Source organism: Lepidochelys olivacea, assembly GCF_965140295.1.
Source record: "Lepidochelys olivacea isolate rLepOli2 genome assembly, chromosome: 22".
Lineage (NCBI taxonomy): Eukaryota > Metazoa > Chordata > Testudines > Cheloniidae > Lepidochelys > Lepidochelys olivacea.
This window is the reverse complement of record NC_140432.1, coordinates 20306997-20333702: the sequence shown is the minus strand read 5'-3', so window position 1 is coordinate 20333702 and position 26706 is coordinate 20306997. Positions and strand designations below refer to the sequence as shown.

The window sequence follows — 26706 nt, the reverse complement described above, 5'->3', positions numbered from 1 at the left end:
CCTCGCTGAAATATAGTTGCCATATTTCCATATTTGGTTATTTTACTTGCGAATGTTACTTCTGTTCACCCACTGGAAAAGGCAAAGACTAAATGAAATCCTGCCCAATGCAAATACCGCCACTCTCGCAGTAACCTTAACTCTCAAGAAGGGGCTAGATGATTCTGTCCTTGGCCCTCAGATATTTTCCCACTATACGATACCTCTGGGATACCCGTATCCAGCTGCATGAATTCCACGGCCTCCCCAACTGTTGCCCCCAAGAGTTCAGCTGGACCCAACAGTGGCCAAAACCAAGCTCTGATTTCTCCGTGCAAACCCTCACCTGGGAATATCCAGCCAGTCATTACTATCTCAAGTGACCCATTTCTTTCCTAAATGCCCGTGACAATTCCAAGGACATGCTCTTTCTTACCTCATACTCGAAGCCGCCTCCTAGGGTGCTAACATCCATGTGCAGATTTTTGAGCAGTCTCGCTGTCCCACGGGGACTCTATATATTCAAAAAAGGAAAACAACTGCACATGAGTTTGTATCTTTGCAACTGGCCATATTTCAGGCCATGCTTGAGAACATTCTACAATTTAGTAATTGGTGGAAATGGGGCAGGAGAACTGCAAGACAATGTGTTAAAGCAACATGATGGAACCATCTGATACATTTCAGAAACCCTCCTTAGCAGTGTATCGCTTCTGGAATTATTCTTCTTTACAAATGCGAGTGATGACCAGCTACACATGGCAAGCAGGTGCTCCACACAGGCAGCCACCTGGGTAAGGGGTCTCTCTGCTGGGTTGGCAGGATTCTTCCATATTGCTATCCTGAACTGCCATTTCCCAATAGCACAATAAATTCACAAATGAGTGTGCTCATACAGATTTCAGTCTAGTCCACATGCCTGGGATCTTGTACCCAATGAATTTAATGGCAAAGCTGCCAATGAGGTCAAAGGGGCAGGATCAGGCCCACAGAGATTGTGAACGTGTCCATAATAAACACTGAAACCCTCTATACATCTAGGAGTAGAAGAGAGCACAGCTATGCACTTGGAAGGGAAACTTCCCTAGCTGACACATCCATGGCCAAGACCCCCTACAGACAGTAGCACTCACCCTCTTAAAAACCTAACAGTTCAAACCAGAGCGAGAATAGGGTTAGCTACCCTGGGGAAAAGACAAGAAACTTAGCCTAAGTTAAACCCAGAAGCATTGGAACCACAGGACATTCTGGGCTGAAAACCCCCGAGGCAAGGACTATCAGTGTCTATTCTCTTATGGGATCTACGCACAGCCCACAAAAACAACACACGGCACTCATAGGAATCTAACAGGTTTCTCAGCACTCTTGCTACCTGATTCTCACTCTCTTCCTCTTCATTTTCCCCTTCATCTAGAGCTAGGAGATTGAAGGAGGCTTTTTCTTCATGCATGGATCCCAGCAAGCTCTTCGTGCAGCCGGTGGATTTAAGGGTCTGTGGAGGCTGCAAAGTCACACACACACCAAAAAAAAAAAGGGGGTGGGGGGGGAAAGAGTAGTTAGACCAGAGCAAGCCAAACAGGAAAGGGCGCAGGCATCCACTCAGGCATATCAAAGCATGGCAGCCCAATTCCATCCCTAGCAGAGGGACTCTCTCACCAGCTAAGTAGCACACAGCAGCATAACAGTCGGAATATCAAGGACTATGCAGGCTAACTTGACTTCTGAAACAGTTATTTTGCAGAGAATCATTGCAAACATATCTCGACTACTGAGATGGTGACGTCTGCTTTACACAAAACTTTCCATTATAGCAAAGGTGCTTTCACTGTAAAGAAAAACACATGCAAAATCTCCCCACTCAAGAAAATACAAATTCATCAAGTTGGATTTGCAACAGACTTCCCCCTCCCGCTTTTCTTTTTTAAGCTGGATTTGTTGCTGGTAGAAGGTGTAAGATTGATAGCTCTGAGGATGCAAGATCTCTATACCCACCAAACAAGTACAGAAACCGATGGCAACAAAAGTTTCTCACTCCCACCCCCACTAGTGTGAGCTTCTCTACGTGGCAAGTTATTGAAAGACAAGCCAGCATGTGCATCTACAGCCTACCAGCTTGCCACTCAGTAACATCCCTGATGGACATTGCTACCGTGCACTGAAAGTCGTGCCCCACGATTTCCGTGTGCTGCAGCAGTAGCCACAGGGGATGGTCCTGCACAGCAAGCTGGCACACTGTAGATTCACACCCTGATCCACTACTCAGTAACTGGGCTTGTAAACAAGCCCAGTGTCTCAGCTTTCTGCTGGAGGGACCTCCTCTGGAAAACAAAAGGAAATTCAGTCTCTGCAGCCCATTTAGTCTTTCCCCTCTCTGTGGGGTGACCAATGAGGGGCCAGCGGCCATTTTACAAAGTGAACGTTTCCCCTCATGACTGGACTTGAGGCCCAACAGCTCATTTCAACATCAGATGGGAACAGCTGCTCAGCCACTAGTGTGATGGCACCTGTGATATCCTATTATCACAGCAAATGAGTGTTCCATCTTTCCTGGCAGAATTAACACATGGGGGCTCAAATACTAGAATGATGGGCACCAACATAAGAGCTTCCATAGCTAGAAGGCGGGGAAAGAGAGGAGCAACTCTTATGCTCCGGCAGCGTCATTCTGACTGCAGTGGGCTGGAGAGCATCAGGCCCAGGATCAGGGCCACTCTGGACTAGGTTCTGTACAGACACTGGGGCAGGGGGAGAAAATGCAGACGAAGGAAACACATTTCACATTTTTAAGCATGGCTTCAAAGACAGGATAAAAACCATGTACGAGGGACAGGGATACTGCCTTTGAAACACCATTCTAGTGTGTCTGTGGAGGTTCCTGAAAACCTGGCGCATTGCAATAAACACATCCCAAACTGAACTTCCAGTGAAGAGGTAGAGAGTTACCAGAGTTCCTTCTCTGAGCAGCAGACTGGGTACCCCGGAGTTCTCCACACCGGTGCTTAGTGAGCCACGGAGGGCACTGGCTGGACCATCCACGACACCACGTAAAGGAGCAAGACTCCCCAGGGGAGCTTGGACAGGTGCTAGCAGGGAACCTGGAGACTAGGGCATGCAAGGACAAGGTAAGTATCTGACCACAATTGAGATGGATCAAGAGAAAGAGAGCAAGCATCATTTCCAGTCTGCAAGTATAAAACTACAAAAATAAAGAGTCACTCCTATCTAAACACTGCCTGCTACCATTTAAACTACCTCTGCTCAAAAGCTGCTAATGAGACCCAACACTCAGGTGTGTGAGAAATAACAGGTGGATTCACTTGTGCATATAGCCCAGGACCCATATGAACACAGAGTTATTTAGTTCACAACAGCCAGGAGTTTGTCTGATTCACAAAGTTCAGAAAAACACCACCAAAACATCAGGGAGTAGATAAAATACAATATAACCATGTTGGCATACACAAACTTTATAGATGCACATTCACAAACAACATTATATGAATGCCTAGGAGGGTGGTCAGAATCTCTGCATTATTCTAATAAAATCAGGCCAGACAGCATTTCCCATCTTGTACCCCTCTGCTGCTTTGCACAGCACTGAATAACTGAAGTAGAAACCACGGCTGACAAATTCGGTTTCCTCAGCAAAGAAAAAGAAGTGACGTTTATGGTGAATTACTGTCCAGATATCAATCTGTGACTTTTCAAATAAGAACGAACCAAAAGGATTAATACACTCTTGCTGTTACTTGAAACAACCCTTCCCTGAGTTGGGTCCTCCCATGCCAGCCTTGCCCTCACTGTTGAGTTTCGAGCTGCTGGCCAGGAAGAGGGGGAGCAGGGATGCCCATATGAAGTAATAACAGCTCAGCAGCCCAACAAACTGATTGTGTAGGACCTGGACTAACTGTGCAGCTTCCCCCTCCAATTACCCATGAGAGGCTGGGGGGGTTCCGTCATCATTTTCTTGTTGTTACTCTAAGCAGAATAAGGCATGACAGTCTCACTGGGATGGCAAGAAGTCTCCTGCCGTCCAGAAGCTGCAATAAGCAGCTGGGACTGCAGCAATGACTTTGGCTGAGAAGTACAATTGTTCAGTGGCAGGCAATTCTGCTGCAGAACTTCACCAAGGATCTCTTAATAATTTCTACTGAAGCTACTCCCATCTACAGCACAGCAAAAACCTTGAGAATAATTCCTCCCTCCATCCTAGTTAGAGGGGTCAGAGAAGAGCCATGAAAACTGTTAAAGGACTGAAAACATTTTAGAGTGAGAAACTCAAGGAGCTCAATCTATTAAGCTTAATAAAAGGAAGGTTAAGGGGTGATTACAGTCTGTAAGTACCTACATGAGGAACAAATATTTGATAATGCACTCTTCAGACTAGCAGCAAAGGTAGAACAAGATCCAAGGGCTGGAAGTTGAAGCTCAACAAATTCAGACTGGAAATCAGATACATAGTTTTAACAGTGAGGGTATTTACCACTGGAACAGCTTACCAAATGCTGCGGTGGATTCTCTGTCATTGAGAATTTTCAAAGCAAAATTAGATGATTTTCTAAAAGGTCTGTGCTAGGTCTAACAGGAATTAATTTAGGGAAGTCCTGTGGCTTGTGCTATGGAGGTGGTTAGACCAGATGATCACAGTGGTCCCCTCTGGCCTTGGAATCTATAATCTCTAAACAAACGCGAGCCCCATAAAGGGCTGAAATCAAACAGGACAAGCTGGAGAAAATGCCAAACTCAATTGACCTGATCAGAAGAGCCGAAGTTTAAATTGCACTTGTAAAGGTGGGCTGAGAAACTATAGGCTAGCTCGGAAATAATCCCTCTCGTATAGCAGTGACACAAACAGGCCCCCAACCAAGGACCTGAATTACCATCACAGAGCATCTCAAAGCTCTATTTTACACAGTGGAATTTTTTATCCAGTAAGTCATACCTTGCAATACCCAGCCCGAGGTAAACTGGAAACTAATGCATGCTTCAAATACGCCTATGGTTTGCCAGCACAGCTCTGTAGCATTTCTTCAACAGAGCACGTGTGCGTCGACAGAGCCCCTGTGCATCGGTAGAGCAGTCTCCCGTACACTGTGTTTATACAAAATTACAGACTGAAAACACAGTTAATTCACTAGCACACCGGGGGAACGGGAAGGAAGATAAACGCACACTGATCTCTCCTCCACCAAGTCATTGCCAAATCAATGGTTATAGTGTAAATTACACATTCTGGGCTTAACTAGTAATTTTCTACCGATGGCTATTAACTGTGTGTGTGAAGCTGGGGGTGTTAGTTGTCCTTCAGCAAGAAAAACTCACTTCCATCCAGCTAATTAAAACTTCCAGGATAATCTACAGTTTATCTGATATTTATAGTCATAGTTATTATCAGCTAAGGGGGTGCTACCACATGCTGGTAACTGGAAATCGAAGCTAGCAATTCAGTGGAGTCACAGCAGGATACCAGCAATACGGGACCAAAGCAATTCATTAACATTACATACACACACTGACCTTTTATTTTATTTCTTCAGAACACAAGATTTGGCAAGTCGTTATTAAACCGAGGCAATTACTTATGAAACAAAGAACAAGCCAGCCCAGGACACTCTTCACACCGACGAGGCACCTCCCACTGTATGCGGTGGAGGAAAGCACCATGGCCCAAAACTAGTATATCTTATAGCAGTGGGGGACACTCAACTGCTCTGCCTCTTGGGGAGGAAGAGTGAGCTTCAAGCACACGCAGCTGCAGGCCAGAGCAAAACAGCTTGAGCGCTTGTCATCCAACATTAAATACTACCTGGATTTTTGTTTTTAATTAACGAGGCAATTGTAGCCCAGGATAAATGTCCTAATAATGGGATAGCTGGGAGCTCTGAAAAGAAACAAGCATACTTTGGATTGAATTGTTTTATCAAGCTATGAAGGGCGGAGAGTTTGTCCCATGATATTCAAAGCAAAACAGTCGGAGAGCATTGCTTGCCATCTGCTGCATACCCCCATGTCCCCGGGTTCACTGTCAGCTTTGTAGGGAAGCATCACTTTTAATGGGTGCTTTGGAGTCTTTTGGTTTCCCAAGAGCGGAGGCGGAGGGGAAAGAGGGAGAAGACTGCTTTCAGAGATGGCACCATTCCAAGCCCACCTTTGCTGCTCTCCCATGAATTTACCTGGTTTGAGTTTGCCAAGATGTAACATAAGACAATAGCAGTGGTGTTCAGGCCAAAACTGAGGTTTGCTCAAAGTAGTTCGTGCAGCACCTGCCTGTAAAAAGGCCTGCACCGGGGGGCGGGGTGTCACTGTGCTAATGCCCAACTTCCTTGAGAAAACAAGTTCATGCAAGTTTTGTTTTTCTGAGTTCACCAGAAAGGGTGGCCCTGTGGTTAAGGCACTGGACTGAATTCCTGGCTTGTTCATACTCCCTACATAACCCCTGCCAAATCACTTAATCGCTTCGTGCCTCAGTTTCCTGTCTGTAAAATGAAGACACTTTCTTTCTCCCACCATTGGTCTACCTTATCTATTTAGACAGTTCACTCTTCAGGACAGGGAATGGCTCTATGTATTTGGACAGTGGCTAGCACAATGGGCCCTGATCTAAGGTGGAGCCTCAAAGCAAGTGAAAAACAAAAAAGGGAGATGTTCCTAGAAATTACTTTGTAATTAAATGTAATAATCCCAACCCATGTACTGCTCTATGTGATCTGTTTGATAGTTCACAAGACAGAAATAATTATATTATATTATGGTAGAATTCACCCAGGATGTAAGTTATGTAGTGCTTACCATGCCAGGAAGGTCAGCTGCAAGGTATTTTTCATCCTGCACCCCAAAGCTTTAATAAACCCCCCAAATACCTGCCACATCAGCTCATGTGACTACCACCAGGAAGGTAATTTCCCTTTCTCCTGAAACTTCACTTAGCAGAGAGAAAATGCCCACTCAATTCCTCGGATTCATTTATAATGGAACAGCAAACCAGTTACAGAAGGATTTTTAAGTCTAAGCTGCCTACCTCATTATTGCCTGCTCCTTCACAAAGCTCCCGTTTGCTGCAATCCTCAGTCGCTTTCCCGCTCTGGGTCAACTCTCCTTCCACCTGCCGACAGAGCCTGCTGCTTTCCTGGCACTCGGTCTGATAAAGCCAACCAGGAGTAACCTGTAAACCCTCTGTGAACAAATCTGCCTCTAGCCCTCTAGGAACTGGCTCTGTCCTTTGCTGTTCTTCTACTGTTTCTTCTTGTCTGCCCTCATTGTTCGTCTCAGGGGCATCACGTGACCTATTCAGTTTCATGTTAAAACTGACACAACTATGTTCCTGACTAGGCACTTGATCGTTTTCCTGCACATGCTGATAGAACTGCTCATTCTCAGAGTTACAGTCACTCTGCAACTTTTCATTGGCTGAGCTTTGTGGCTGAGTTTGGAGAATTCCTGAGAAAGGATGAGTGGGTAGAGGACCTTTAGCAGCAGCAAGCAGGTCTGTCTGTCTGTCAGACTCATGAGAGCTCTGGAGATCCCAGGAGAAGTTATCAACCTCTCCCAAAATCTGTGATACAAAATGATCAGCTGAACTGCTTGTAACACTGCTATCAGGTTCAGGCCCCAAACCGTTTGCCTTCTCCTTCTCTTCGTGCTGTCCAGCACAAAGAGAAACAGGCTCCGACGCAGAAATTTCAGCTCCTGCTTGAGCACAAACTTCTACCCCTATGGTGTAGGGTAATGTTTCTGCAGTCACTTCAGGGACTGCCAGGTGGCAGTCTAATAGGTCTTTTTTCTGGACTACTTGTAGGCCTGCTCCTTCGGATTCAACAAACTCTGCCTGCTTTGAGCGCTCTCTCTCACACTTGCCGACAGCCTCATTGCTCTTGCAAAGTTTGGTGGCTTGACTCAATGCCTGATCCTGAAGTTTTCTCTTCTTTCTGCTCTCGACTGCTTTGCTGTGTGCCCTCAGCTCCCGTTGGGGATAGCGAGCATCAAATTCCGCGATCAAACTCAGGTCTTCTGGGGGACTGGCATCAAAGAGAATCATTTCACGTTTCCTGCTGTAAAAAATATGGTCAGGGGCACTGGGGGTCAAGAAAGGTTCATTTTCATTGGCTTGTGATAAACCTGGGTCTCTTTCCTTATCACCACCAGGCCCTGTTGATCTTTCTCTGACTGATAAGCGGTCATCAGGCTGACAGACACACTCTCCTGTCATTTCCTCCTCCTTCCAGTTGTCAGACAGCTTTTCCTCAACAAAGAGCATACCTTTGTCCTCCAGAACATTGGGGGAATCAAGGACACTTCTCCCATTTTCAAAGTCTTGTGAACACGATTTCTTTGACACGTAGGAAATGGGCTTTGTCCTAACAACATCCAAACCTCCAAACTCCGAGTCAGAAAAACCAAGACAAGACTTGTCTCCAATTTTTGGGGTCTTGTCTTGGCCCTGCTGGTTGTCTACATCCGATTTGCTAAAAGATGCCGTCCTTCCTAAAATTTTCTCCACATCAGCTAAGATCTGGTGAGTTCTGCTGGACTTTGCTGTGAGAAGTGGCTGCAATTTATTTGGGGAAGTCCCTGCAAACTGTCTGTTTGAGTCACTTGTCTCTGGTGGTCTCCCAGAAGTCTTTCCTTTACCTTTCTTAAGAAAGCCCTCATTCCTAATCTGGCTATCCTGATCTAGATCAGGACTTGCACACTCAGAGGACAGGATGGGAGAGGACATTCGATAAAAGGATGTTGAAGGAAGAATCCCTGGCTCTGGCTGCATTTCCTAAGTAAATAAATATTAGCAGATAACTAAAATAGACAACATGAGATACATACACTCATCTACAGCACGAAATGGAACAGGATATACTTGCAGCATTTGAAATAAGAAGTGCTATCAGAAGTCCCTCAAATTGAAGGCTTGGGCCTTTTCCATGGAAGGTCCCTGCCTGAAAAAGACTTCTAACCCCAAGAGTTTGTTGGCCTTCAAGGTCTGGCCTTCAAGGCACATCTTATCAGCCTGACATTTACTCAGTTACTGATTGAACTGGGAAAAGGTCTCTCTATCTGAAAAGGGAGGAATCGTTTGCCATTGGGAGGACTACTCTTGTTGCCAACCAACAGCAAAACAGATGAATCTGTTGCTTTTAAGGCTGTGCCTGGTGCCTAGATACCATAGCAACAGGTGCACAGTTACTGCATAAACAACATTGGTTGTTCCTTCCAGTGAGAAATACTGCTCCAAAAATTCTACAACAACCCCCCCCCCCCCCACCATCTCAGCACAGCAATTACTCCATCCCTAAAAGGCAGGAAGTAAGAGGAATGGCGTGAGTTCAGAGCTCTGAGCCCATGTTCTGCAAGGGCCTGTGATCAAACGGGGGTATGCAAAGCATTAGGAAACAGGAGGATCCTAGAGACATTCTGGGTGTGCCACAGACCCACTCTAACTCCAAGTCACCTGAGCAGCTTGATACCTTGGCCCAGTCAACTGGGAAGAACAATATGCTAGAAAACCTTGGCCTGCCCTCAGCACAAACAAAACGAAGAAGAGACACCTTTGGGTCCTGCAGTATCCTTGACTTGATTTAGGAAGGGGGCTTTGAACTGCTCATGCCAACATGGGGCCCCTCTGGCACCACAGCAACTCCACAGTCCCAGCTCCCTTTTCTAAGAGCAAGACTGGAGGGAGGGAGCATCCAGTGAGCCCTGTCTTCCTTCCACCTCACAGCCCCTCAGGCCATAAAGTCGTTGGGAGCATCACAGAAAACCAAGTGCTGAGTTGCTGAGGGGAAAGTGAAAAGGAGGACTTGTGGCACCTTAGAGACTAACCAATTTATTTGAGCATAAGCTTTCGTGTGGTTAGTCTCTAAGGTGCCACAAGTCCTCCTTTTCTTTTTGCGAATACAGACGAACACGGCTGTTACTCTGAAACCTGAGGGGAAAGTGAGAGTTCAGGGACCTTGAGGGTGAAAGTGGCAGTAGCTGCTCCCCTGAACAGGCCAATTTCTCCTCTGGCCTCAGGTTACTAAGGGATTTGGCCCAGTTGTTAAAAATTAAGTTAAAGAACAATAATTGAAAAGCGATGCCACGTCTGCCTCTGTCTGCTCCTCTGCACAGCTCCCACAACCACTTCATGCCTGAAGCCAGCCAGGCAGGTCATTCATTCTGCCTAACCTCTAATACCACAATAAGAAGCAGCCATCACCAACTCGTGGCTGGTCACTTATACTCATGCTGGCTCTTCTGGCCCTCCCCAACAAGCACCTCAGGTATACTCACCACAGCATGTTTCATTGGCTCTCTCTCCTTCTTGTCTTTCTTCTCCTTCTTGTCTTTTTTCTTCTTCTTGTCTTTCTTTTTAATGCTGCCATGAGCCGAAAGCTTCTCCCGCTCCTGGATCACAAGTTCTCTGTAATGTTCATCACAAGGGTGGTCCCACGTGGACTGGCCATTAGAAAAGTTAAAGTAATAGATGTCGCCAGTGATATCTTGACTGATGTGGGGAAACAGAACATGAAGACAGGAGAGAGTCAGGGCATCAGCTCTGTGCATGGGAATCAGTACACACAGCTAGCAGCACGGCTGCTTTGTGTGGCCACAGAACCTTTTGTCTCAGGAGCTCATAGGGCTTTACAAATGCTGGCCATAGGCTCCCTTTGGTGCATAGCAGAAGCGGAGCATGCTGCCCCAGAAAAGCCCAAATACACAGGATGGGGGAGCAGCTGCCCCACAGCACATTCCTGCCTCCATCACACACATTTCCCAAACTACTTCTTCCCTCTCCCTAGGGCAAAGGCAGCATTTCTACCATTTTTTAAGCATCACCGCACCCCAGTGAAGTACGGTATTGTATTATCCCCATTTTACAGGTGCATGTACAGACATGGAGGGGAAGTGACTTACCCAGGATCACAAACTGGTTCTGTTGAAGTGCTGGGAATAAAACCCAGGAGCCCTGACACCCAGTCCCCTGCTCCAACCATTAGGCTACTTTCCCCTACTTATTTGACAAGCTCCCGGAGAGGGATTAGCAAGGAGAGGTTGACAATCTACTGAAATAGCTGCTGATTTAGAGTTCTCACCATGGTTTCCACTCTGGAGGTAAAGGAGCCACAATGCCTTCTCTGGCCAGCCACATCAGCTCTGGCTCATTCTCAGGGTCAATCCCTATCTCCCTGGCAAACTCCTGAATTTCTGTAGTAGAACAAAAGCAGAGGAAACAAAAGACAGTAGAAGACAGTGTGGCAGACAAGCAAGGCTGTGCGTTACTGTGCAAACCTGTGCTAGGTACAACCCAGGGGTGCTGGGAAACCCCCTCATTGAAGACACTAGAATTAGGCTGCACAGAGCTACAGAAAACATCCCATGTGCCAGGGAGCATCTTACAATGGGCAAGGCAAGGCTGAACACTGCAGGGGTAGGAGATAGAGGCAGGCACAAACTGCCTGTATATGATGTATATCCATGAGAATGAAAACCAGGAGCCTTATTCTATCATCTCACCGCCGTATGTCAGAATTAACTGCATGGAAGTCAAAAGGAGTTAGTCCAGTGAAAACCAGTGTAAGTAAGAGGACAATCAGGTCCCAAGAACCCTGAATCCTAGTGTCCCACTCTAGCCACTAGATGACACCATCTCCTCTTGACAAACATTTTCCCCTCGTTCTCCTAAAAGAGATTGGCTCTCTTGCTCAGCCCCAGGTGGCTGGTTTCCTCTGTGACAGTCCCAAAGGCTGCAAGGGAATGGAACCAAGAGCCAACGCAGCACCTCTTTTCGGTGAGTGCACTGACTGGACTAATGTCAGCCTCTAAATCTGCCTTGCAACCCCTTCTGCTTGAATTTGCTAGCAGATCAGAATTTCTTTGTGAGACTGGCTATTATTGATGCACTAACTACAGCAGGATGGAGTGCCACTAACACAAGAGCTATCATTTCAACTCTCCAACATACTGACCATCGCTCATCCTCCTGCAATATTGAAGAGCAGCTCCTGAGCCCTATCTTTCTGCTCTGAGGAAGGCAGATACCAGTTACCTTGCTCACTGGGTATGTACGTTTCATCATAATCTTCTTCTAGGATGAGCTGATCCCCAATGCGTATAGCAGGTCCTGCCATGTCCATTCATAAGGGGACACACTGACTGCACCTAGTCGTGAAAACACAACCAATGTCCAGAGCTAGATATAAATGAATTTCACTCATTATATATTAATTAGCAGATATGCATGTGGGGCTTTGACGCTTTCCTGGGGAGCCCAGAACTATGGGTGACCTCGTTACCCTCTCTCTCATCAAGAGAGAGACTTGCTGGAACTAAACTGGTTGACAGCTTCCTGTCAGCCCAGCATGTTAGCCAGCCAAACAATCTCTGCCAAAGCTCTGCCAGCTTTTAATTTGCCTTGCAGGTAACACTTGATGAACCCTAGTCCCAGAAACTCCCTGGAAGAATGTGCCTCTTCCACATCCAGCCGTTACTGGACACCCACAGAAATTACCAGATCCTCTGTCCCCAAAGAGACAGTGCGCACACCAGCCCACTAGGTGAACTGAGGATCCACACTTTAGTATTACAACAACACTGAGGAGAACATATAGTAAAACCAAGAATACGTTTATTACTAAAGAACAGAAATTCAAGCGATAAAAACGAAGCAAAGATAATAGAAAAATCTGGTTAAAAAAAAAAAGAGAAATGTTTCTGCAAGTCTAGAACTTAACTCTAGGAAGTTAATCTTCTCTAAAACAGTCTCTCACCTAAAACTTCTCCTGTAGTGCTTGCTGGAATTCAGACATACCAGGATCCAGACTTTCATGATTCCCCTAAGCCCTACAAAGGGTTTCCTCAGTATGTCGATAAACCTCAGGTCTTTTTTCCCCCTCTTCTTATACGCCAGGACATCTTTGAAATGCATCCTGTGAAGCGTAACCCCAGACAACATTCCTTGTCCTACTGGTTGCTCTTTGAGGTGTAGGTGCCAAGCTGTCGATGTTACCCTTCCGTTAATTTGCGTTTTTTGGTGCCTCAGTATGTGAATATAGTCCCCACTGTTTTTAGCTAATTCTGATTAATTAACATTAGAGACAGGAAGATAACTACATCCTCTCCTGTCTGGAAGAAAACCTGCTTTTTCTCTTTGTTTGAGTACAGACTTAAAGCATAATATCAGTAAGTATCCAAAATTCCTCCTATAGCGTTCACACACACACACAGCTGTTAATGACCAGTGCAGTGTTCGTTTTCATTAGATACCTTGTATGACATTCCTCATAGATAAATGCCACGACAAGTGCGTGTTAGGTGTAGTGCCTTTGCCAGGCCTGACTGGAGTTTGCCAGTAGGCACGGAGGCACTCTGAGGGTCACGGGGGCCATGATCGGGAAGTGAAGCAGGTTCGACAGACCAGGGCTCAGGTGCATCGACAGGGCAGCGATTGCTGAAATCTGCAGCTGCCAATGATGTAGTGATTGCTGACTCGCTCCTCCGACACACAAAGAATCACAAGCAGCCCTGGAATAGGCCACATGGCTTCTCTATAATTGTTATTGATCATGTCCTCGTTAAAAATCATTGGTAGTCTATGGTCATGGATGTACGAGTTCACAATATGCTAAACTTGACATGACCATCAGCTTCTGCTGACAAGAGTGCACCTCCCACTTCTACCACAGCCAGTTAATGAGGCTGAAATTAGTCCAATTCAACCAAAAGGTGTTCTTAGAATTGAGGTATCAGATGACTTTTTGTTCTGGGCTGCTCAAGGTTGTTGAAACATTACAGACGGAAGGAATGGAGTTGTTTCAAGTCAGCAGGGACGACTGTTAGCTCAGGGCTGTGGCCAAAGCCCTTCAAACATCAAGCACTGATTGGGTGAGGAGATGCTCACTGCAGCTGGAATTAAAGAAAAAAGGTACATCTATCATGAGCAAAAGCAGAGGCTGGATGGGTTAAACTTTGGAACAGCATCCAGTCACTGTGTAAGGAAAATCAGGAATCCTAGTGGTCAATTCAGGCAGCCAGTTTTGGACAGGCTGCCACCAGGCAGAATCTCTGCAGTCTCTATGCAACTGTGCAGTGTCTGCAGTGGAGGGTGGTACCAGCCTGTACAGTAAAGAACCAGGAAAGCAGCATCAGCCAGAGTCTGCAAGACCACGTCATGATGTTCCTCAATTATCCACTGCCTGAAGAGGGCCAAGAAGTTCCGGGAGAGCGACCATCTACCAGCCAAAAAGAGATCGGGATTCCAGTCTGTAAGATGAAGTCTGGGAAGGCACCAGGAGTTTGTAACATCACCCCTATGTTGTTGAAGACAGGCGAGAGTATTGTTGTACCAAGGCTGCACAGACTCTTCCAGACCCTCTGGAGCACTAACATAACTGCCAACAATTGGAAGGCGGCATTATTTTTACTCTGTTCCAAAGGGTGATAAGGCCATAGGTAGCAACTCAGAGGTATTACACTTTTGCCAGTCCCAGGGAGAGTCTTCATTTCCATATTAATGTCTTGAATCAACAATGCACTTCATGGCAAAGACCGGGATACTCAGCGTGGCTTCAGACCTGATCGTTCCACTGTCAACCAGATATTTACCTTCAGACTGCTTTTTGAGAAGATGGATGAATTTAATAAGCTGCGTGCAGCACTTTTTATGGACCTCCATCAGGCCTTCGATTCAGCGCATTGAGCAAGTTTGCAGGCTCTGAAGAGATGACTTGGAATCCCTGGGAAGATAATGTCAATGACAGAAGAGCGCTATAAAGAAACAGAAAGCTGTGAACACAGGAGTTTGGCTAGGCTGTGTTCTGTCGTTACCGTTATTCAATATCAGCACCAATTAGTTTATGGATAAGCTTGAGGAGCCAGCTGTCGGTGACAGTGAGCTGAACACCCTTCTGTTTCAAGATTTCAAACATGCCAATCACACTGCCTTGTTGGCTCAGACTGGTGAATCGCTGATGGCTGATCTAGTTGGGCAAGAAGCAGTGCGCATTGGTCTGGTTAATGCTTGGCCATCACCATCAAGCAGCCTCCAGCTCCAAATTACAATCCATTTAGCATTAATCCGTCTACATGGGACATCAAGCAGGTGGCAACTGTCAAATCCTTGGGGAGCAGCAAGGGCAGTGCTGGAGAGTTCTCAAAAGATGTGGACGTTTGTAGAGCAGCCACGTTGCAGGCCCTTCAGCAGCCTCTGTGAGGACCTCGTGGCATCAAGCCTGCCACAAAGCTACAGATCCACAGAACCCTGGTTATACCTGTGCTGTTGTATGGCAGTGAGATGTGGGTGCTTAAGAAAGCTGAAGAACACCAAACTGAGGTTTTTAATTCTCTTTGTCTCTATCAGCTGCTTTATATTAAGTGGCAAGACAACATCAGAAATGAGGATATTAGAAATTGAACGCAGCAACTGCCTCCATCAGCATTGGTTCAGTTTCAGTGGTTTTCTTGGTACAGACGCACTACTAGAATGGAAGACCAATGTATTATGAAGCATGTGCACCAAGGAATGCTGCTACACGGACAGCAATTACCATGGTTACCAAAAGCTTCAGTTGTGTCGTAAGATTGCCGAAGACAGATATAAACTGAATATCCAGCCAGACCACCATAATGATCTAGCTAGAAATGGATCCAGGTGGCACTTGATCTGCAAGGAGACTATGTCCCTTTGGATTTTCCATGATAGTGATCACGTGTCCCAATTATAAAGTTATTAGAAGACTATCCCCAATATTAAACATGAACAGTCACTTATTTGTGATGATTACTTCATAGGTTACCCCACATAAGGGCCAGACAAAAGAACCATTAGTGCCCCGGAAAACTCCCGTCCATTTTTTCTCGGTGATGTTCAGTGGGTCTTCAACTTCCTGTGGGCCTTTGTACCGGTCAGTCATCACTATCAAGGGCAGGCAGCGTACCAGGCAATGTTGTCAACACGCTAACAATGACAGCTCTAAGTGCTAGAACCACACTGCTGCCATCATTGAGCTCTCCTTGCCTTTTCCCTTTCCAATGACCTCAGACGGCTCTGTATTTTTAACTCTTATGTAAAATGAGCAGCAATTAATCCTACTAGGTCCCAGACTGCAGTATTTTCAGGACCACAGGATCAAAGCAACATCACAAATCCTACTCCACATTCTCTCCTGAACATATGCGGGACCTAAAACATCTGAATATGGACAATTTAAGGTTAAGATGCTTCCATTCTTATTTCTTTACTAGTGTTTATAGTCATCTCGCTCACACACAGTCTTTAGCAGCAGAAGATCGAGTCTGTGCTGATTTATTCCAGTTAATTGAATCCCAATTTGTATATGTACCAAAGTGCTTGTGTGTACTGTAAATATCACCACACACGCGTGTATTGTGAAGCCGTGAGCTACCACACTAATCAAGTGAGTATGCTGTTCCCAACTTGGTATTAGTGGCTACAACCGTGCCTTGCTTAATCACCCACCTATGAGAAAATTAAAAAACAACAAGGCAGAGTGCTGGCCAAGAAACAGATTTTCATGCTCTCCTTGCCAAAAGCAGAATGAGGGACAGACTTCACGCCCCCAGCGCACAGACCTGCTCCCTCGCATCCTTTCCACACGCACACTCCCCTGGCACGCCCACGTGCTCTCAGCAAGTGCTCTCCCAACTCCCACCCCCATGACACAGCTTGTGCACACCCACTCACACCAGTGCACACCGAGTCCTGCACCAGCCTTCCCCCTCCACTTGCACACGCAACGCCCACACTCACCCCACCCCCACTCTCCCTTGCACACTTAGCCCCCCTTGCACACCCACGCCCCCTGCAGCAGACGCCCATGACAGGGCGGCCTTACCTTCCACGGGGCCCCAGCACCTCCCCAGCCGGGGCCACCCCCCGCTCCCTACGGGCAGCACCAGAGGGGGGAGGCGGCCCCCGGCCTGGGCTCCCCACCCTCCGCTTCCATGGACGCCTGGGGGTTGCCCTGCACGGGCCAGCAACTACTTCCGGGCTTGGGCTAAGCCTAGCAACGGCAGGGCCCGCCCCAGCCTCCGCCTGATTGGGCGCCGGGGGGGGGGCGGCCGCAGTGGATTGGTGCAGACGTCGGGCCGAGTCACGTGGGTCCTGCCGCTAGCCCAGGGTTTTGTGGGAGTTGTAGTCCGCAATGACCCTCCTTGGGCCTAGCGACCCCCACCCCAAAACCGGGGCCAATGACGCTGCGGGGCCCTCGAGCCCGCAAGCGACATGCCCCCAAACACCAGGTGTCATGACCCCAAGGATCACCCCCCAACACTGCGTGTCTTGATGCCTCCCGGGGGCATGCCCCCCAAAACCTAGTGTAATGACACACACACAGGGGCCCGACCCCCCAAGCCCAAGGGGACACAACCCCCCCAAAACTGTTACTTCATGAGAATTCCAGGGGTCACTTTTTTAAACAAAGCAAGTTTCCAGCCCTCTCTGGTGCAGAGAAAAGCTTGAAAACACAACCCTCTATGGATTTGAAAATCTGAAGGGAAAGAAAAATTAACAATAATTCGATTTAAAATCTCATTATTTTTAAACCAGTGTCATGACTGCCCATCCCTCCACACTTCCATCAATTTCAGCAAGTTGGCCTGAACAGTGCGCAGACAGTAGCTGATTTTTAATTGCCACCTATATCCTTTTACTTTCTTATGGTGCGAGCTACTGAAATGCCCATTAAAGGGGCACTATAAAACAATACTACTTAAATATACTATAAAACAATATATTAAAAATCCTTTGTTAGTACAATTTTAGATCAGTAGGCACCAAACTGTGGCGGCCATATTCTGCTACCTCTCCTCCTCACTGTCTCCAGCTAAATCAGATAGACCGTTAAAAATACACATACATTTCCTAATGTTACTTTTCCATGTATGCAATTAATGTAATTGCAAGATCCTGTGTAACTCTGAGGCCTTCTCGCTGGAGTGGAGATGTCTCGGAGGCCTTCTCTCTGTTAGGATGTAATCCACACTAAGAGAGAGTTGAAGAATCTCTACCTGAGATTATTAAAATTGAATGAATTTTGGGGCCTGATCCTGCAAAGGGAACTATTTGAATAACTCCTGATATTTACACTGAGCCCTGTTAAAATTAAGGGACTTATTTAGAAATTTGGTCACCCGTTCTAACATACTCAGCAGAGGAGGGCTCCCCAGCCAGCAAGCCAGAATCTTTAGCCAGGTTCTTTGAATATTAACCTGATCCTGAATAAGTAATGTACAATATGTTAACTTTTTTTGTAACTTTGCTTTAAAGTTAAAAAAAAAGGGGGGGGAAGGGGACACTCCTATAGGAGTTATTTATGTATCTGAGTAGCCAGATTGAAATCAATAAGGCTACTAGTGCAAGTCCTTGAGTAAGGGCTTGTCTACATAGATAATTTTACCTGTATAAATTACATTGTGAATTTAAACTGCTATAGTTATAACACTATAAACACACAGACACACACACACTTGTGGACACTTCTTATAGTTTAGGAGGACTTTTTAAATTAGGTTATGTTGCTTGGGAAGGGGTTTAAAGTGAACTGAAAATATCCAATATGGAAAAAAGTGTCCACACAGGCAGTTATACTGGTATAATTATACAGGCATAATTGTACTTATACTAACATAACTTTCCAGAGTAGACAAGCCCTAAATGTGTTCTGGATTAGGACACATATGTTTAGACTCTGTGCATTTCACTTTGCTTGCCCTATAGCCCGGTCATTTACTTGCCATGGTTTCTGCTCAATTTCACTTTTTTTGTATGGGTTTTCAGGGAATATAAATTATCTCCAGACAAACTGGTTCAATTCATTTTTTGTTTTATGATCATAAAAATGTTCAATTAATTTTAAACTTTATACACACACAAATAAAAGTAGTGTGCAAACAATGAAGGAAAATGAACTGTTTGGGAAGCAGATTTTTATTCAAGACTAATTTAAACAAAAATGCATGGGGAGGGAAGTAGGGTGCTCTACAGTAGCATAACCCACCTCTTGTGAGTCTTACAATATTTGGTGTTTTTCTTAAAGTCCCTGCTGTTGGAGTTCTACAAGAATCTCAGTTTTCATTTCTTTTTTTAAAAAAAAAAAAAGTACATTGCTGGGTCTTGTAGTTGCAGAGAAAAGCTGGAAAAAATGATTCCCCAAAGGCTCAGAAACCAGAAAGTAAATAAAAAGAACCCCCAATTATTTTTTTTAATCTCAATCTCATGATTTTTTGGGTCATGTCTTGTGCTTTTTTTGAATGGTTGGGTTTGGTAATATTGCTATAAGATAGATGGTTCTCTAAAAACTACATATCCTGAAATCAACCTTGCTTCTTATGACCAGCAGCCTTCTTCTATCCCTCAGCACACGTACTCATAACCCTCTTGAAGGCTGCACACATATTCATGTTGCAAATAAACTTTATACTTTAAACAAGCAAACAGAAACTTCATTTTCTTATGCAGCTTTCTTCTTCAGCTGCCCCCACTGGCTGAAATTTATATGGGAAAAGATTTCTTGAAATGTTTTTCCCTCTCTCTTGGGATTCATAGACTACAAAGCCAGAATTGTGACCATCCAGTCCAGAGAGTGGAGACGCTGTTCTCTTCACCAAAGGGCACCGAAACCAGACACAGCTGATATAGCTGTTACTTGAACAGGAAGCAAAAGTGGAAACTACACTTCCCAGAGATCTTTGGGGGGGAACCTTTGGCTTTGACAGCAGCCGCCACAAGTCTTTCCGCCTCCAAATCTTGATTGCAGAGTGAAGAGATTATGGTGGACTGACAAATGCCGTCTCTGGAGCCTGGAAAGTGACCAGATTGCCTGGTTTTCCCATGCTTCAGCTAACCAAAAGGAGGAGGAGGAAAACAAATCAGCCCAGCATGACTGCTGCTTCCAGGTTCTTATTTGCACTGAATCTCCTCTCTCCTCTCCGAGGTGCTTGATGGTTATTACTTTAGATTTACCAATCAAGATATATTTTCACGCTGGAATGCTCTCTGCCCCAAAGATGCTACTGGTGGCTGCTGGCTTGCTATGAAGGAGCGTTTGGTGATCTGAGTGAAACTTTTACCTGGTCCTTATGCATTCGGCTTTGCAAAGGGAGGGATTTCCTTGAAGAAAACGACTGCAACAGCACCATCACCTCAGGAACAGCAAATTCAAAGGAAGGGCTGGGCAGGGCTTTCACCAAAATGGCCCAGGTGTTGCCTTGGTTGCTGCTGTGGCTGGGGTCTGGCACGGTGCAGGCCAGCCAGCCACATCTGGGGATCCGGGTGCCTCTGAGGAATGGGATGGGGACCCTGCAACAGGCCCCCAGGATGCAGCGCTCCGCTGAGTTGGAGCGGGAGGATTCCAGACAAAGAAACAGTTTTGTGAACATGATAGATAACTTGAGAGGAAAATCTGGACAGGGCTACTATGTGGAGATGACTCTAGGGAGCCCCCCACAAAAGGTAAGGCACGCTATCCACATTCCCTGGCTGTGGGTTATTGGGTTGGTTTGCGAAGCTGAGACCAAGCCCCGACTTCACAGAAGTTGAAGCATGTGGGGTTTGGTATGTGTACCGCTGTGTGGCTGTGCTCAAGAGAGACCACACACTAGTCAAGAGAGAATCTAAACAGACTTTGAGCAGGGAAAATAGTGATTTTAGAAAGCGACGACTACAACTGCCAGAAAGTGAGAAATACAAACTTCACTCAAGGGAATTTTGTGGCCAGAGTACAGAGCCATTATCTGTGTGGCTGCACGAGGCATTACCGATACTCATTTCAGACACAAAAAGCAGGGCCTGGTCTATTAATTGGAGAGCAGTTTATAAAATGCTCTCCATAGGTGTTTGCAAATGAAACACTCCAGGCTGTAGGACTGTGTGTGGCAATTACGTTGTGTGATGTACAAATGAGATGTCTTTTGGTAAATACTCTCCCTATATAGTCACAGAATAGGCCTTCAGTTCTGTTGATTCCTGTGTTTCATGGCAGGCTATTTTGGGCATCTGGATGATGGTGGTTGTTGAAGAACAGGTTTTACTAATATTCAGATCACCAAAGGAAGTGCAGCACAAAGAGGCGAATTCAGCCTCTCTTTTAGGCAGACTCCCAGGATGTCAGAGCCCAGGGCTGCAAGACTTGGCCCCAAATGGATCCTTCAACGCTACAGGATCGTAGTGGTAACCCTGCAGCACTGAAATGCAAAGCTCTGAGCCAGCCTCTGTCCTTAGCTGACATCGTTGTGCTTAGGTTGACCCAGCCCGCAAGTAAGGAACTTGCATTGCTTGTGAACAGCAGCAATATCCAGGGGTTACAATGGTTTTCTGATGCCTTAGCAACTTCATCTTGGATTCTTATGGAATGTAGATGTGCATGAGAAGCGGGTGGGGGGCAGGGTGTGGGGATACAATCCCCCCTGGAGAAACACAGGTCTATTTTAAAATGACAAATATTTGTTTTGAGAATGTCACCACAGCTGTACACCAGTCATCAGGAAGATTCAGAAATGGCAGAATTGCTCTACTGAAAACACAGACTTACGAGAGTGACCAGCCTGGCGCTTGACCAGCTTTTTCTTCATTGTTTCCAGCCATCTATAAATGAAAGTGGGGTGCAGTTGTTCAGGGAACTTGAGTTTCACCCCACATGACAATTTAAAAATAGCAGAAGGATTGGGGGGGGGTGTATGGGTGCACATAGGTGTGCATGAGCATGTAGATATGTTGGGGATTGTATCTTTGTGTGTGTACACACACACACACACTACACAAGCTGGCTTCTGCACCCACTGAAATCAACAGTAAAGCTCCTCTTGACTGCAGTCATGCAGAGTCAGGTGCCAACGGAGTGCATGGGGAGAAGTTGAATGTGTAATCTGTGTGCATGTGTGAGTGGAGCATGCACACATGTGTGCATAGCATGCATGCGTTTACAGCTGTGTGAGTGTGGGTGGGTGTGTAGCGTCTGAGTTTCTAGAGAATATCTCCCAGGAAGCACACAGCACACAGTATATGCATGACAGCACATTAAGCATGTTTATTATCTGCTTGGATTTGGGATGCAATTCCTGACTAGTGCAAACCTTCCAGGGCTTGTTTTGGTTTCAGCTCCTGAGTAGCTCACACTCACATGCAGTATGAGACTTGAGCCAGTGACCTGCACTGGCTATGCTGTGAGCAAATTAGCGAAGTGAAAAGAGCTGGAGTTTGCAACAAACCAGCCCCTCTCAGATTAAATAATCTGGTCAGAAGCAGGGTTTCCTTGGCCCTGGGTGGCCTTGTGTAGCTCCACCCCCTCCTCAGGGCAATGATGCTCACAGGTATCAGCATCCAGGTGGCTGGTGGGCACAGGGGGAAACCTGGGAATGCTCACAGGGGTGTCCCAAGGCCCAATGCTTGCCCCTGGGTGGGTGCTGGATTCCTGCCGACTTCTCTGGGAGTTGGGTGTCCCTTGGGCCAGCAGCTCAGCACGGTCCATTTCCAGGGGGCTGGTGGGAGATGCTACACAGGAAGCCCTGAAGGCTGGAGTCCTCTGGCTGGCTCCAGAAAGCTGTGGGCAGCTGCAAGGTAAGTTGCCCCCTGGTAGCTTGCCCCAGTTACGAGTCAGAGGGGCCACCCCAGGATAGGAGCATGGTCCAGTCTCTGCAGTCCATTCAGCCCTTGGCCTACTACAGGGACAGCCCATGGGTACCAGTTATAAGATGTGGTCACTTGTCCACTGGGAGCTGCAAACGGGCATCCCATGTGGCACGACAGTGCACGTACATGCATTGTGGGTACAGACAATGGAGGGGCTATACCAATAATACTGTAGAGCAGATCTGGTGCTGGGCAAAGCTGGGCCTGGGATAGAGGCACATATCTAGACAGTGAAAGTTTCCCCAAGCCAGTGGCTGCCCTACACCAATCCAACTCCCTGCTGGCAGCCTCGCTGTGCAGCTCCAGCCACCCCATATGGAGCAGCTCTTTAGAATGGCTAATGGGCCAGTGGGAGCCAGGTTCTGGAATAAAGAGCTCCCCTCCCTGCAACACCCTCCAAACGCATGCACACCCCTGCATCCGGCATGCCTGTCCTACCCCTGTAATATTATTATTTGCTTTGCCATAGTGCCTAGGAGCCCTCTGGAAACACAATACAGCAGTAGCCTTGTGCACTCTCCCTGACAGCCACAAGGCACAACGCAGGATCAGCCCTTGTAATACAGCACAGCTTTGGGTGCTGACTGGTCTGATTAGAGCAATTGCCTGGAACCTGCCATATATCCAGACATTTTCAGTGAGACCCTCCCCTTTCCACACGCACGCTCACATTTCTGAAATATTCACTCTTCGGGCAGCACCTTTCATGTTTGGCCCCCGTCCGCAGTGGAATTTTATTTTATGTTTTTAAGTGTAAGCAAAATCCCTTCAGCAGGCATTTTTAGTGGGCATAAAGTCTATATAAAGTGTGTGTGTCTCCACAGGATTTCGCTCCCGACTCCACCGCCGATTCACCGAGAGACCTCAGTCCGTTCCTCATGGGCTGGTTTTCCAAGGCAGTCAGGCACCCAGTTCCCATTGACTCTCCGCAGGGGTTGAGCTACTCACTACCTTTGGAAGATCTCCCCCTCACTCTCTCTGCTCCTCCGTTTCCCCACCTATGAAATGGGGGGGGGGGGAAATTACACTACCCTGCCTCCCAGGGGGAGGGTAAGGCCATGCATTAGCGTGTGCAAAGTGCTTCAAGAACTACATGTGAAGGGTGCAGGGCAGCGGTGATATTTATTACAAATCCCGGGTTACCAAATTTCATACCCTCCTCCATGTGTTCTATCCCCGATCACTGTTCCGTTGGACAGCTTTTGACTCTTTCCCCTAGCCCCTGCCCTCTCTTGCTGCTCCCCAAAGGGAACCCTGCACACCCAGCACCGCCTCTCTACCACCAAAGGGTCCCCAGGGCAGAGCCTGCCATGGATCACTGTACCACGGCAAGCTCCTTTCCCCCAGCACTGCACAGCCTCAGCTTATAAAATACACTTGTTTCTTTTGCAGCTAAGTCCCTTATGGCAGTAGCTCTCAACCTTTCCAGACTACTGTACTGCTTTCAGGAGTCTGACTGGTCTTGTGTACCCCCACATTTCCCCTCACTTAAATACTTACAAAATCAGACATAAAAATACAAGTGTCCCAGCCACACCAGTACTGAACAATGGCTGACTTACTCATTTTTACCAATTATAAAATACATCAACTGGAATATAAATATTGCACTTACATTTCAGTGTCTATACAGAGCAGTGTAAACAAGTCGTCATCTGGAGGACATTGTAGTTCGTACTGACTCCACTAGGGCTGTTTATGTAGCCGGTTGTAAAACTAGGCAAATATCTAGGTGAGCTGCTGTACCCCCTGGGAGACCTCGACGTGCCCCTGGTGGAGAACCGCTGCTGTATGGGCTCCTTAGTCTAAGAGCGATACTGGGTCATGCTCACTCAGACACGAGCACAGAACAAAGCAGGGAAGGGCAGCGACCAAGTACCAAGCTGCATCAGCAGTGCAACTTAAGTCAAATTAATTAAAAAAGAGAAAATCCCTGCTTAAAGAGGAAGGGCCCAATCCTGCAGACTCAGAGCACTCAGCACCCACAGTGGGAGCTAAGCCCCTCACAGGATCAAGGTCAAATCGGCTTCTGAAATTAACCAGGGCAGAAGCTAAGACAGCACTGCCAAGTACAGCCCCACTAAGAATCTGCCTGTTACTAGGCCCGGGCACAAGGACTGTGGCCAGCACCAATCTGTAACTCACCTTCACTCAGCAGCCAGAGCCCTGTCCAGGCAGACGGGCACCTTAGCTCCCTGCTGCCCCACGCTTCCTGGCCAGTGTAGGTGGGGCTCCTTCTGCCTGCCCACCGGAAAGACCTGCAGAGCGCAATGCTCCTACACAGCCAGTGATGCCTGGAGTCCTGACCTTAGCCCATCCTAGCAGTCCCATTGGCCATTCACCAGCAGCCTAGGGCTGCCCCTAATTTGCACATGAAAGCACACTCCCCTGTGTAGGGCTGCTGGAGGCTTTCCCCAGCCCAGGAAGAACTAGCCCCAGGTCTGCTCAGGCCCTTCCTTCAGGCCCAGCAGTTCAACATAAGCTTCTCCAACCACCTCCTGTAGCCCCTCCCTTGAGCTGGGCTCTTTCAGCCTCTATCGAGATCACCTGCCCCCCTTCCCAGCTGGGTCTGATCCTCCCCTCTCAAGCCCAACTCCCGTTCTTAAAGGGGCTCCAGCTCCAAACAGGTCTGGCTAGCAGCTAGCCTCAAGCCCCTTGGCCCTCTCACATCGTGGGATGTGTCAGCCCATGTCTTGACCTCAACGAGCAGGACGCACTCATTGGCTGAGCCATCGAGCAATACTGAGGGGTTTGCCAGGGGTTGCAGACCCAGCCCAATATATTTTATAAGCCAGCCAGGCCAATGGGCGCACTCTAAGCACTTTCTCACCAAAGCTGCTGCTCCCAGATTATGATAGACCCCCAGATTCTTCAGACCCATTAAGCACTGATGTCACTCACTAACACCGGCTGTGGTGAGCTTTGTCCTCAGGCCCTGGCTGCGTCCAGAATGCCTCCTAGAGCACAGCCTGGCTTGGGCATCATGGTGCCTTGATGGGGTCCCTGGCAGCCCCCAAGGGGCGGAACTTGCTCCCCTACAATCAGCCTGGAGGCATTTCCATTGGGAAGGCTGTTTCTTGTCTGAGTCCGGCTGCCTTCCCATCACCTCCCGCATCCCTTCCAGGTTGGCCCTGTCTCCCTCATGAGGTTTCATTTCTCGGGACACTAGATTTTTATGCCATTTCAATTGTGCTGAAATTATGGGTCTGTGCAGCACCTTCCCAGGGAGTCACTATCCATAATGTATTTCATTCCACTAGGATTCTCTGTTCCTGCCATTCCCCGCCCAGTTCTAGGTTCAGCAACAAGTCAGACTTCAGAGCCCATTGCATATTCTGGCAATGTCAGCACGTGAACGCTCCCAGCCACCCATAGGCCCCTCCCCAACCTCTCCCCCTCAGGAGCAGAGATGCCTTTGCAGGGAACCTGGGAGTTCCGTAGACTAGGGCTGCGTCAGACCAAGGGCAGCGGGGGTGAAATCCGGAGCAGGGGGCCCTCCCCGACATACCCGCCTAGGCCCTGCTGGCTCGCATGTCTCCGTCCAGAGCAATGCCTGGGTGGAGTCTCAGGGAGAGAGGCGTCATCCCCACGAAACCCGAATTAACAGGGGCCTGATCCTCCTGCCCTGCACCTCGTGCTGTCGTTTACACCCCATGAAAACCACATAAAATGCTGCAATGCAGATTGGGTGCCATTTCATGCCCACTTGGCCCAGATGTGAATGACAGTGAGGGCCAGGTCCCAGCCTGTCGGACAGCGCCGGGGCGGTCCAAAGCCTTTACTCTGTTACCAGGATGCAGGTCCCAGCTACCCTGCAGATTTTACCCGTGTGCTCCCCTGGGCCTCACTGCTCATGTGCGGATGGGGTAAGGGCTCAGGCTGCAAACCATTCATCTTGCTGGGCTGATCCTCTCTCCCTGCTGCTGTATGTTGCCTGTTTAGCAGGGTATTGGTCCAGCGAGACCTCTCTTAAGTGACCACCCAAGGGACCAGCAAAAGCCAGTTGCCTAGCACAGATGGCCTTTAATTAATGATCGAACGGAAAGGCACTGGAAGCCCTGCAGAGGGGCTGAGAGGCGGTGGCTGCGGACGCCGGGTTGCCTAGTGAAGAC

At 47.5% G+C, this 26706-nt stretch overlaps 2 protein-coding genes across 9 annotated transcripts in view; one reads left to right on the top strand and one right to left on the bottom strand.

Annotated features, from left to right (window-relative positions):
- The window catches only part of CEP164 (centrosomal protein 164), a 70656-nt gene extending 53721 nt beyond the window's left edge, over positions 1–16935 (bottom strand). For 7 of the 8 annotated variants that reach the window (XM_084611972.1, XM_084611973.1, XM_084611976.1 and 4 more), the window contains exons 1-8: positions 16803–16935; positions 11999–12111; positions 11046–11157; positions 10243–10456; positions 6998–8743; positions 2923–3081; positions 1352–1480; positions 416–493 (exon numbers count right to left, since the gene is read on the bottom strand). In XM_084611972.1, coding sequence (XP_084468098.1) covers positions 416–493; positions 1352–1480; positions 2923–3081; positions 6998–8743; positions 10243–10456; positions 11046–11157; positions 11999–12086 — 2526 coding nt within the window. In that variant the 5' untranslated portion in view covers positions 12087–12111; positions 16803–16935. The remainder of the gene's footprint in view (positions 1–415; positions 494–1351; positions 1481–2922; positions 3082–6997; positions 8744–10242; positions 10457–11045; positions 11158–11998; positions 12112–16802) is intronic. The other variant, XM_084611979.1, reaches the window with a different exon arrangement.
- A 2763-nt stretch (positions 16936–19698) lies between these two features.
- Positions 19699–26706, top strand: part of BACE1 (beta-secretase 1) — a 31177-nt gene continuing 24169 nt past the window's right edge. The window contains exon 1 of the mRNA XM_084612087.1: positions 19699–20419. Within this exon, the coding sequence (XP_084468213.1) occupies positions 20159–20419 (261 nt within the window). The 5' untranslated portion in view covers positions 19699–20158. The remainder of the gene's footprint in view (positions 20420–26706) is intronic.